The sequence below is a fragment of the Chionomys nivalis genome, chromosome 5 (assembly GCF_950005125.1).
Source record: "Chionomys nivalis chromosome 5, mChiNiv1.1, whole genome shotgun sequence".
Classification (NCBI taxonomy): Eukaryota; Metazoa; Chordata; class Mammalia; order Rodentia; family Cricetidae; genus Chionomys; species Chionomys nivalis.
The window spans coordinates 2,523,202-2,536,735 of record NC_080090.1 but is presented as its reverse complement, the minus strand read 5'-3'; the positions used below and the strand labels follow the sequence as shown (position 1 = coordinate 2,536,735).

The following is a 13,534-nucleotide window of genomic DNA, read 5'->3' as shown; positions in this document are numbered from 1 at the left end:
AATGATCGTGAATAAAAGCACTTGTAACGATGGTTTGCCAATGATGTTGTTAATGCAATTAGACGTTTAGATAATGTAAAATTTAATGTACTTTGTTCACTTGGATACATACTAAACCTTTCTAATAACCCAAACATAAGCAGTCCCATGGAATACCTGCTTTCTGTTTCAGCCATGCTATTATTTGACAGCAATCTTGTCACCATTTACAAATGAGGAAGTAGTCGCAGAGAGGTTAGCAGCTGCTTGCCTGCAGTCTCACAGGTGATTAGTGGCAGGGCCTGGTTACAGCCAGATCTTGTTCCGACAGCTTGTGTTGGTCTAACTTCAGGTTCTTCCTCTAGACTCTAGGGTGGGAGAGTAGCCCCCGAGCACAGCCAGGATATGCAGCGCTCCTGTGCTCCTGGCTGGCACAGTGCTTCAGCACTCAGTCACCCACCATCTCTCTGTAGCCAGCTGCCAGAGAGACTACCTCATGATCCTTTTGTATATTCCTAGTATGGCAATCTACCATTGCTTATGCCGTTAAGGAAACGAAGAGAGACCTTCAGTTGTTCTGCTGAGAGTTTACAGCCTTTTCTTCCTAATTATAATCTAATCAGAAGCAGATTTGTTACATACTTACTACAAGGTTCCTGTGTAGCGAGCGTGTACAAGCTTTGAGTGAAAGTGGCACTGATGCACACCCATGCCCCCCAACACACACACACACACACACACACACACACACACACACATTTTCTCTGGGACTTTATCAAAGGAAAGAATTCCCTCCTGATAACATATTGTCTGTGCAGTTCTCATTCTAATTGCTTCTGTATTCTGACTCTTATCAAATAAATAACCTATAAACATTTGTCTTTCCCTCATCCTACCAGGTGATGGATACTCCAGAGTAGTGTTTGCTTCAGCAGGAGGGGAGACGCTGTGGAATTTACCTGCAATTAAGTCAATGTGTGATGTGGATAATTCCAGGGTATGTAAAACATAGCTGAAATCTGTTCCACATAATAAAGTTGTTATGAAAACTTCTGCTGCTGCCCTGGTGTCTGACCGATGAAATGCCTGCAAGGCTTACCACCCAAAGCAAGCCCCAGCAGGCAGGCTTTGCTCTCGGGATCCCGGCATCAAAGTGTCCTTGTTTTCCCATCTTTAGAACATGCTGCCTTCTTTAATAAAGAACTCTCTTCCTTTGCCACTCACATCCTCTCAGCTTGATGGTCTTCTGTTAATTCACAACAGTTCTTTTTATGACAGTGGTTCAGTCTGTCTCTTCCTTCTCTCCCTGTGCTCTCCTCTCTACTTTCACTCTTCTGCACGCTGCCCCTCCCAGAGTCAGTTGTCAGTGTTGTCACTGTGCAGTTATATGCCTGCCTGTCTGGCAGTCAGTGGTGATTTCAAACATAAACTTTGGAAGCAAGGGGTGGGGGTATCAAAAGACATTAATGCAGTACCTAAGACATTAATGCAGTACCTAAGACATTAATGCAGTACCTAAGACATTAATACAGTACCTAAGACATTAATACAGTACCTAAGACATTAATGCGATACCTAAGACATTAATACAGTACCTAAGACATTAATACAGTACCTAAGACATTAATGCGGTACCTAAGACATTAATGCAGTACCTAAGACATTAATACAGTACCTAAGACATTAATGCGGTACCTAAGACATTAATGCAGTACCTAAGACATTAATACGGTATCTAAGACATTAATATGGTACCTAAGACATTAATGCAGTACCTAAGACATTAATGCAGTACCTAAGACATTAATACAGTACCTAAGACATTAATGCAGTACCTAAGACATTAATACAGTATCTAAGACATTAATACAGTACCTAAGACATTAATGCAGTACCTAAGACATTAATACGGTATCTAAGACATTAATATGGTACCTAAGACATTAATGCGGTACCTAAGACATTAATGCAGTACCTAAGACATTAATGCAGTACCTAAGACATTAATGCAGTACCTAAGACATTAATACAGTACCTAAGACATTAATGCAGTACCTAAGACATTAATGCAGTACCTAAGACATTAATACAGTACCTAACACATTAATGCAGTACCTAACACATTAATGCAGTACCTAACACATTAATGCAGTACCTAACACATTAATGCAGTACCTAACACATTAATGCAGTACCTAAGACATTAATGCAGTACCTAAGACATTAATGCAGTACCTAAGACATTAATATGGTACCTAAGACATTAATGCAGTACCTAAGACATTAATACAGTACCTAAGACATTAATACAGTACCTAAGACTTTAATGCAGTACCTAAGACATTAATGCAGTACCTAAGACATTAATGCAGTACCTAAGACATTAATGCAGTACCTAAGACATTAATACAGTACCTAAGACATTAATGCAGTACCTAAGACATTAATATGGTACCTAAGACATTAATGCAGTACCTAAGACATTAATACAGTACCTAAGACATTAATACAGTACCTAAGACTTTAATGCAGTACCTAAGACATTAATGCAGTACCTAAGACATTAATGCAGTACCTAAGACATTAATGCAGTACCTAAGACATTAATGCAGTACCTAAGACATTAATACAGTACCTAAGACATTAATGCAGTACCTAAGACGTTAATACAGTGTCTAGTTCAGTGGCCCCCAGTACTCCAATCCAGACAGCCCCAGGATCTAACAGCTTGCTGCTTTGGAAGATGCTAGGATTCAGGAAAAGCCTTTCCTGCCGGACTTCTCCGGAGCCACACAGATGTCTGGTTCAGAGGACATGAAGTCAGTCACCCCTGAGTGTGGAAGGGCTATCAGTTTGAGCAGGTCCGAACTGCTGTCTGACATCACTAGTGGACCTGTCCAAGGATGATAGCCAGGCAGAAAGGAACTCTATGTGTTCTTAGCATAATTCTAAAATATAAAACCAGAGGTTAGTTCCAAACCCAAGCACCTGCCGACAACCTTATTCCCATCTTCTGCTCTCAATGGGGCATCTTAGTGAAATATGGAGTAGAAAGGACCATAGAGTTGCCTAGACCAGCAATATCATTGTGTTGATGAATTCCTTCAAAGAACTAGCAGCTCACAGTCCACCTGTGTTGGTTCCTAGATGCCCTGGCTTACACCATTCTCCAACAGGAAAAGCTATTTGACATCCTGGGGGTGACCTCACCAGGGATTGTGGCACCAGTTTTCTATCCATGTCGCCTTCCTTGGCTTTGGTTCCAAACCAGTCAAACCCACAAATGAGCTGTAAAAAGACCAGCGTTTCTAGTTGGTGGTCAGGTTTTATTTATTTATTATTTTTTTTGGTTTTTCGAGACAGGGTTTCTCTGTGGCTTTGGAGCCTGTCCTGGAACTAGCTCTTGTAGACCAGGCTGGTCTCGAACTCACAGAGATTCACCTGCCTCTGCCTCCCAAGTGCTGGGATTAAAGGCGTGCGCCACCACCGCCCGGCGGTGGTCAGGTTTTATTTGCCATGTTTCCTCCACTCGCTGCTAGATGCTACCTTACTTGGCAGCTATCTGTGTATTTCTCATCATGTGACACCTCTTAGGTAGGATGTTAATTCTGAAGTAGTAAACCTGTAGTGGCACTTGATGCAAGCAGTAGTTCATGCTAGGTGCTTGTAAGGTGTCACTTTGGGCCCATGGCCTGGGCATCAGCGCCACAGACCAGATGAGAAGGCAGGCTTGGGAAGTGAAGTTGGTTTGATTACTTGTCATCACACCTGGATGAGAACTCTGAATTTGGATGCCTCTTACCCCTCAGTGTTCTGCCTGCCCCTGGTCTTCAGACCTTACCTTCCTGGAGACCCCATGTAATCATGGACTACTCCCTGTGTGTGTGCATTCTAAACATTTCCATGAGTCGTATAATCCCCACAACAGCAGTTGAGCCAAATACCGTTGTATAGATGGAGACACTTGGCACAGATAGTAAGTAGCAGACTTGAACCCAGCCAAATTCGCCTCCAGAGCATGTCCCTACCCTCCGCACTTTGTGCTTCTTTACGAAGACTATACCCTTGCCCTATGTTTGTTTTGCTGTATTATGCTGTTTCCTACTTGAATGACTATGAAAGAGTCAACACGGCCTGAAATAAGTATTAGTTTGATAGCAATTTATTCTTTCAATATGCATTAGACTCTAGGACTTTAAAAAGTCAGTAAGGAACACTGTGCCACAGCAGCTTTCAACAGTGAAAGGAGCATAGCACTTCCTTCATCTATAACATGGACGTATCCAGTGATCCTGGTGAGGTCGCTTACAAAAAAGGCACACCTAAACAGGAAATAAGTAAGTGAAAAAATTATATGAGGAGGAAACAGTTAAAAGGAAAATAAAGGTGATGATGAGACAGTATAAGAGAGAGAGGGAGATTGGGCGCCAGGTGAAGCAAGGGTATGAATTCACATGTATGCATGCATGTGAAAGGAAGCTAGAGGATAACCTCAGATATCCTTCCTTAGGTCTCACGTGACCGGGAACTTGCTGAGCTGACTAGATTGTCTGACCAGCACACCCAGGGATCCACCTGTCGCCATTTCCCCAGCACTGAAATTACAAGCACTTACCATCATGCCTGGATCGTTTTTTAACGTGGGTTCTGGGAATCGAACTCAGGTCCTCATGCTCACACTTCACAGACTGAGCCATCTCCTCAGCCCCTCTATCATACTCTTGTCCATAGTTGTGTGTGTGTGGGCACACATGTAATAGTACGCAGGTGGAGGTGAGAGGACAAAGAGTCCGTTCTCTCCTTCTACCATGTGGGTCCTAGGGCTTGAGCTCAGTCTTCAAACCTGGCCACACAGGCCTTTACTGGCATCTCACCAGCCCTGTTTTTAACAGAATGCTTTCAAGGTGAGGATTTGGGGGCAGTTCCCCAAAACACACATCCAAAGGAATCTTTGGTGTGGGCAGTTACAGAATCACATTAAATGAATAAACAGGCAGTCAGGAACCTAAAGATCTTCTTTAGAAAACATGGTTATAATTTTAACTTGTTAAATTAACCCCCGTCTATAAACCAGTCGCAAATGTGATTGCATTCTGGTCTCAGATTCTACTCTGGAAAAATATGATAAAATGGCCAATTGACATGTTAGGTATAACTTGGTTGAACAGCTCAGCTCTGAGATTACTGCTTAGCTTTTTCCAGTCCCCAGTTGGAGCTGCTTTGGGAATTTGTGTGTGTTACAGTGTTCTGAGTCCTTGGCAACCTTTCCTCCCTACCTCTGAGTCCTTGTTACTGTGTTTAAGCACTCGGTTAGAAACACCTCTCAAACTAATGGGACCAAGTTAATGATCCAGAAAGGAAGAGCTTAGCTGTCAGTGGGTTGACCCTCGCAGTGAATGTCATATACCTCAGTGAGACCAGAAGTTCCCTTTTCTCCAGATTCCACTGAAATTCCGTGCCACCTGTGCTCCTAATTCAGAGTGACTGGGGCTTCCAGAAAGAGTGGACGAGCTCTGTCCACCTCCCCACAGAGGTGCCCCTTAGCCTCCATTTCCCTGACCCTCTCTGGTCCTTGCTTCTGTCCTGTAGGGCCTGCTGGCTCACTCACACTCATAACCGGAAGGGTCTCTGAGCATCATCCCACGGGAAACACTTCACCGTATTAGTCTCTGCAAGTTAGAGACGTTGGAACTTTGAGGACTCAGACCATAAGAGGGATTTGAAAATTGGTGTCTGGGACTGTCTTCTAGATTAGCTTTCATGGGCTATAGGACCCCCCACCCACCGCACAGAAGCTTAGGGGGGCCTGGAATGTATTTTCTGACGCTCCTTTCAAGGGGCCTTTGCCCTCGCTGTCCTCTGACTTGGTTGCCAGGCAGACAGTCCAGGAGTCAGATGAGCCTGCTGTGGAGGGCTTAATCTTCCTTTTTTCCCTTTCTTGGCTTCTTAAAATACCTTCGGCTTAGCCAGTAGTTTTTAAAGCTAAGGTATTATTTAAACACAACTGGTGTCTCCTTTCTCTCTCTTCTCTCTTTTCACCCTCTATTTTAAGTCAGCTCCACCCCTGCTACTATCTAACTAAGGAATTGTGCAAAGACACGTCACAACCACATAAGCAGAATGATTCCCCAAGACCCGTGTTGGTTAGTAGCTGCAATTAGAGGGCTGTGTTCCCTCAAGAGGGATTTGCTTCTGTAAACTCTAGTTTATTTTTTATAAACTCCCAGGTCTTGGAGTTATTCCAAAGGATCCCTTTTCCGAACGTATAACAAGAATACATCTGTTCCCCATCTAAAGAGATGTCTCCCTGCCAGTCTCTTTGCCTCAGACTGTAATACGGGATTCTGTATTTATCCCAGTCACAAAGAACTGGTTATTGCCCATGCGATGCAGCACTTTCAGACTGGGGCACTTGCTTTGCGGTCCCTATATGTCTACTGATACACTACTTGTCGCATTAAATTCTGATTATTGATTTCTCTGCCACTCTGAAGTAAATTGAGGGCAAGGACTACAGTGCCTCTCTCACATTGTGCCCAGAGACAGCATTTTGAATGGATGGAGAGGTAGGGATGTAGGGCCTTGCTCACTGGAAGTATGGGCAGTGCTGTGGTTTTTCCCTTGAGGATGCTGATATCCTAAAGGGCTAGTTAGAGGGTGCCCATCATGATACTGTTCTCTGTGACCCTTTTCCTTACCCTGTGTAGTCTTAAAAACAGTTTTTCCAAATGTTGTACCCAGCCAGCACCATAGTTCCCTGGGGGCAAACTAGCATTTGTTTTTGTATCATAGCCAGCAAATAATAGTTAGTATTTATGATGCTCAAGTTTTTAATCTTTGGTCAAATATACTTATAAAACCCTCACTCTAACTAGAAAAAAAAGGCTATTCAAGGATACAATACCATGCCCCTGTTGCATTTGTGGCTGGAAACTTTAGTTTTGCCTGGGCATTTCAGCAGAACACATGTGCCCCTTCTAGCTGGGATCCCTGTAATCTCTTTGTGGGGTGAACTGTTGTCTGCCCTGGAAACTGCAGATGCTGTTTCAGGGTGGCACGACTTACTAGCCCATTTTTCTCAAGTGAATATATATGAATTTTTAAACCTGGAATTTCTCTGTCTTATAAATGCTAATTATGTGTTTTCAGAAATAAGCTTTAAGTTGAAGTTTTGTGAAAGTCATGCTTACTCTGTTGCATTCGCATGATAACTCTTTGACCCACTTTTCTTTACAGCTGTAAAGGATTGTTCAAAGCAAGTCATTTTGTTTTTGTTTTGTTTTTCTCTGTCTTGTTTTGGTTTGTTAAGACAGGATCTCATTGTGTAACCCTGACTGTCCTAGATCTCCTATGTAGACCAGGCTGGCCTCGAACTCACAGAGATCCCACCTGTCTCTGCCTCCTGAGTGCTGGGATTAAAGGTGCATACCACCATGCTGAGCCAAAATGAGCAACCTTTATTAGAAAAACTTCAAACATCAGACTGGATCTCCAGACGCAGTTCCAGCCCACAGCCTCCTTGTGCCACCCACGCCTCTCCACACACGAGTCCCACTTTACCCAGGCTAATAATGCATATAATGTGTAACTTGGGTCTTAGATAAGTCTGGCTTCCAAAATGATTGTGCGTGTCAGCCAACTTCTCTGTTTTAGAAAGAGATTTTAATGAACAGTTGACAAAGCCTTGTTTAATCAAGGTACAGGCTGTGTAAAATCACATTAGGAAAACTCTCCACACCCTTTCTGAACTTTGGAGTGGTTCCCTAGGACAGCCTTTGGTAAATAAAGAGGAGGGAAAGTGATAAGGCTAACCTCCTCGGCTCTGGTCCCTCTGATCAGAGGTCTCTAGTCAGGCCACAGAAGAGGCTGGCGCTCACTGTGACAGGACCAGCCTTCCCAGGGACAGCATCCTAAATGACGCACTGGCCACACCAACCCAGAGTCACCACAGTTCCTAAGGACCCCAGCCACCATTTACCAACATAGAAAAGTTCCCCAGAAAGGGTTCTAGCCAACCTGAATAAACAAGGATGTAAAAGAACTAAAATTCTACTTTTTTGTTTATTTATATTTGTTAACTTATACGTATTTAAATTCAGATATAAAAATGTTTTAATCTTAAAATATTGACCCTTCTCACCTTATTTCAGAAAATCATTTTAAAGCCAGGCAGTGGTAGTGCATGCCTTTAGTTCCAGCACTCGAGAGGCAGAGGCAGGCAAATCTCCTTGAGTTTGAGGTCAGCCTGGTCTACAGAGCAAGTTCCAGGACAGGTTCCAAAGCTACAGAGAAACCCTGTCTTGAAAAAAAAAAAAAAAGAAGGAAAAAAAAAAAACAATTTTAGTCTAAGTTTTTCATGACTCCAGTCCCTTTTTGATTTTTCAAATAGAGTTTTTTGTCCTAGTCTGTTCAGACTCAGGAACAGAGTACCTTAGATTAGATAATTTGTCAGCAAGTGATTTGTTCCTAACAGTTGTAAGAACTGGAAGACTTTAAGATCAAAGGGTCTGCAGATTCCGGGTCCATTGAACCTGTCTCCTAAGTGGTGCCATCTGTGTGGCATGATACAGCACCAAAAAGCACAAACACCCTTGAACCGCTGCCATAAGGGCGCATACCCACCGCACCTCCCAGAGGCCTGCCTGTCAGGACTGCCACACTGGGGACCAGATGGTGAGGTGTGGGTCTGGGGAGGTGCGGCAGCCATAGCAGTACATTTAGGGATAGCATCTTTGCCTTCAGCTGTGCTTATTGGGAATTTGGGAATTTGTCACCAAAACTTTTATGCCAAGACCCAGAATTTTCAGGAAAACAGCAATTGGACAGCTGTTTCCTTCCTCCTGTGAGTGCATGAACTTGAAAACATGTCCACTTCATTACTTCCATGGTGATTTTGGAAAGCTGTTTGCTAAGCAATTATATCTCTCTTCTTAAGCCAAACTCAGTACTGGTTGGCATGGCATTGTATTTATATGCCATTCCCAAACAGGAGTTGGCTGTTCAAATCGAGCAACATGTAGAATAGCTGTACTGTGAGATCCTGGTGGGAGTGCTCACTTGTGTACACACCAGCACACTCTGTGAAAGAGGATGGTTTAGCTTCTGTGCCTTCCTCATCCCTAGAGGCAGGAGTGAACTGCGGGTGGCAAGTCTGTTTAAACTCCAGTCCTGCGTGTCTGTCTCTGCAGATCAGATCTCACCCGCAGTTCAGCGACCTCTGCCAGAGGACCACTGCCGTTTCCTGTTGTCCCAGCTGGACCCTGGGGAATTACATCGCCATTCTGAATAACCGATCATCCTGCCAGAAGATTGTCGAGCGAGATGTCTCCCACACGCTGAAGCTGCTTCGAGCCTGTGCCAAGCACTACCAAAACGGCACCCTGGGGCCCGACTGCTGGGACAAGGCGGCCAGGAGAAAGGGCCAGCTCAAGTGCACCAATGTGCCGCGCAGGTGTACCAAATACAACGCCGTGTACCAGATCCTCCACTATCTAGTAGACAAGGACTTCATCACCCCAAAGACAGCTGACTATGCCGTGCCAGCTTTAAAATACAGCATGCTCTTCTCCCCCACGGAGAAGGGGGAGAGCATGATGAACATCTACCTGGACAACTTTGAAAACTGGAACTCTTCGGACGGCATCACCACCGTCACGGGGATCGAATTCGGCATCAAGCACAGCTTGTTTCAGGATTACCTCCTCATGGATACCGTGTACCCCGCCATAGCCATCGTCATCGTCCTCCTCATCATGTGTGTCTACACCAGGTCCATGTTTATCACTCTGATGACCATGTTCGCCATCATCAGCTCCTTGATCGTCTCCTACTTCCTCTACCGAGTTGTGTTCAACTTTGAATTTTTTCCTTTTATGAACCTCACCGCACTCATCATCTTGGTCGGAATTGGCGCAGACGATGCCTTTGTCCTGTGTGATGTCTGGAACTACACCAAATTCGACAAGCCTCGTGCAGAGACGTCAGAAGCGGTGAGCATCACCCTGCAGCATGCTGCCCTCTCCATGTTTGTCACCAGCTTCACCACAGCTGCTGCCTTTTACGCTAACTATGTTAGCAACATTACCGCCATCAGGTGCTTTGGGGTGTATGCAGGAACCGCTATATTGGTGAATTATGTCTTGATGGTCACCTGGCTCCCAGCTGTCATTGTTCTGCATGAGCGGTACCTCCTCAATATATTCAGCTGCTTCAAAAAGCCTCAGCCACAAGCCTACGACAAGAGCTGCTTGGCAGTGGTCTGTCAGAAGTGCCGCAAGGTACTTTTTGCCATTTCAGAGGCATCTCGGATTTTTTTTGAAAAAGTGTTACCATGCATCGTCATCAAGTTTCGCTACCTTTGGCTCATCTGGTTCCTTGCCCTGACTGTAGGTGGGGCCTACATCGTGTGCATAAACCCAAAGATGAAGCTGCCTTCGTTAGAGTTATCTGAGTTCCAGGTGTTCAGATCCTCTCATCCTTTTGAGCGCTATGATGCTGAGTTCAAGAAGCTTTTCATGTTCGAGCGGGTTCACCATGGAGAGGAGCTCCATATGCCCATCACGGTAATCTGGGGCGTGTCCCCAGAAGACAGCGGCAACCCCCTAAACCCCAAGAGCAAAGGGAAGCTGACACTGGATAGCACTTTCAACATTGCTAGCCCAGCCTCCCAGGCCTGGATTTTGCACTTCTGTCAAAAACTGAGGAACCAAACATTCTTCTACCAGACTGACCAGCAGGACTTCACCAGCTGTTTCATTGAGACCTTCAAACAGTGGATGGAGAACCAGGACTGTGATGAGCCTACCCTGTACCCATGCTGCAGCCACTGCAGCTTCCCCTATAAGCAAGAGGTTTTTGAACTATGCATCAAGAAGGCCATCATGGAGCTGGACAGGAGCACAGGGTACCATCTGAATAATAAGACCCCTGGGCCGAGGTTCGATATCAACGATACCATCAGGGCCGTGGTGCTGGAGTTCCAGAGTACCTTCCTCTTCACGCTGGCTTACGAGAAGATGCAGCAGTTCTACAAGGAGGTGGACTCGTGGATTTCCAGCGAGCTGAGCTCGGCACCCGAGGGCCTCAGCCACGGCTGGTTTATCAGCAACCTGGAGTTCTATGACCTTCAGGACAGCCTGTCCGATGGCACACTCATTGCCATGGGGCTCTCGGTGGCCGTTGCGTTTAGTGTGATGCTGCTGACCACGTGGAATGTCATCATAAGCCTTTACGCTATCATTTCCATAGCTGGAACCATATTCGTCACAGTTGGCTCCCTCGTCCTGCTGGGCTGGGAGCTGAATGTGCTGGAGTCTGTCACCATCTCGGTTGCAGTCGGCTTGTCTGTAGACTTTGCCGTCCATTACGGGGTGGCTTATCGCTTAGCTCCAGATCCCGATCGCGAAGGCAAGGTCATCTTCTCTCTGAGTCGTATGGGCTCTGCGATTGCCATGGCTGCATTGACCACGTTTGTGGCTGGGGCCATGATGATGCCTTCCACAGTCCTGGCTTACACCCAGCTGGGCACCTTCATGATGCTTGTCATGTGCATCAGCTGGGCCTTCGCCACCTTCTTTTTCCAGTGCATGTGTCGGTGCCTGGGACCACAAGGCACCTGTGGCCAGATCCCTCTACCGAAAAAGCTCCAGTGCAGTGCCTTTTCCCACACCTTGTCTGCAAGTCCTGGTGACAGGGACCCGAGCAAAACCCAAAGCGCCAGTGCTTACCGCGTGGACGCCAGGGGCCAAAAGCCCGAACTGGAACACGAGTTTTACGAGTTACAGCCCCTGGCATCTCACAGCTGCACTGCCCCAGAGAAGAGTATTTGCGAAGAGCCACACATCTGCCCCGAATTTTTCAATGGCCAAGCAAAGAATCTAGGGATGCCTATGCCCGCAGCCTACAACAGCGACCTCACCAGAAGCCCCAGGAATGAACCAGGCTCAGCCTTGTTACAGCCCTGCCTGGAGCAGGATGCCATGTGTCGCTTCTCTCTCAAACAGAGATGTAACTGCCCAAATGCCTACACGCACTTAAAATATGGTCCTCACTGCTGCCAGCAGATGGGTGAATCCTTATGCCACCAGTGTGCTTCCACCGCCAGCAGCCTCGTCCAGATTCAGAAGGGGGTGGCGCCTCTGAAGGCCACACACCAGGCCGCTGAGGTCCTTTTGCATCCCATCCGGCATATGCTGCCCCAGGGGATGCAGAATTCTCTGCCTAGGAATTTTTTTCTCCACCCAGTGCAGTGCGTTCAGACCCAAGAACAGCTTGATCACTCTGGCATGCACAGTCTTCGGAGCATGGATGAACGTCTTCCCAGGACAGTAGAGCCATTGCTGTCTGTCAGCAGGAGCACTGAGTCTTTCCAAAGAGCTTGTTGCCATCCTGAGAGTAACCAAAGGGGACTCTGCAAAAGTAGAGACACAGGGGACACAGAGGACAGTGTGGGGACTGAATCCGGGGTCTCTAGTTTACCCAACCAGACTGACACCGTGGAGGAGACAGTGGAGCCAAGCCTGCCGCAGACGGATGAAAATGTGAACTCAGAGCAGTTAAATCATAATGAACCAAAATGTAGATTCAGCCATTTAATAGGGGAGGCTGGCTACAGGTCCTGCCCAAACAGTCCACAGAGCTGCAGAAGCAATGTGAGATTGAAGTGCAGTTCCACAGACTGCCAGATGCCAAACCTTGAAGCCAACGTGCCTGCGGTACCAACACACTCAGAACTGTCTGGCGAAAGTTTGTTAATAAAAACGCTATAATAAACCTAGCCTTGCATCCAGAAGCACTGCCTCCGTCATTCTTTTGAATCAGGAGTAAGATCTAGGAGCCTCCAAAGGGAGGCTAACAGAGGCGTGTTTCACGTGTCACTGTGTTTACAGTCCAGAATATTTTTGTGTTCCCTCCGAATGGTTGGCACACTCACAGACTAGTGAGTGTATTAAGATTACTGGATTTTTCAGGTTACTGGGGTCTTGTTTTTGCTTTTTTTTTTTTTCAATAAGTTCTTGTATATTCCTACCCATCTTGACTGACATCTCTTCTCCCCTCCTGAAACAGTGAATCAGATTGAAGGTGTGAGTTACCTAGAAGGTTCGGTTCTCTCAGACAGTCAATTATCCGGCATCTTCATTGTGGTGCATTTGACTGATGGTAATTAAGTCTTCTCATTGCTCAGCATAAACACTAGGACTCTAATTAACAGAGCTACTTCAGTTAAAAACCAACAACTAGGCAGCATTAAAATATATGTTAATTAAAAGTTCATGCCAAGCACCTTTAGAGTACATTTGATTTATCTTGATGGGTGCCCTACATGAGGCCTGTGGCACATTTATATCCCAGTTGGTATCTTTCCACATCAACTAGATGGACAGTTGCTATGACATCTCCTAACCTAGGAGTCATGGGCATCACCTTGCATCAGGCAGGGGTTGTGTTAGTGCCATAGAAAGAGAAGTGTGAAGAGCCGTAATCATCCATGAAGCACTGTATTTCAGGGGGCACATTGATGACAAAGAAGACCCAGGTCAGATGTGTCTGGGCCTCC

At 45.8% G+C, this 13,534-nt stretch overlaps 1 protein-coding gene across 3 annotated transcripts in view; it reads left to right on the top strand.

Annotated features, from left to right (window-relative positions):
- Disp1 (dispatched RND transporter family member 1) overlaps nucleotides 1-12,762 on the top strand; it is a 158,945-nt gene extending 146,183 nt beyond the window's left edge. For all 3 annotated transcript variants that reach the window (XM_057770644.1, XM_057770642.1, XM_057770643.1), the window contains 2 exons: nucleotides 879-976; nucleotides 9,168-12,762. In XM_057770644.1, coding sequence (XP_057626627.1) covers nucleotides 879-976; nucleotides 9,168-12,746 — 3,677 coding nt within the window. In that variant the 3' untranslated portion in view covers nucleotides 12,747-12,762. The remainder of the gene's footprint in view (nucleotides 1-878; nucleotides 977-9,167) is intronic.
- Nucleotides 12,763-13,534: the final 772 nt, after the last annotated feature.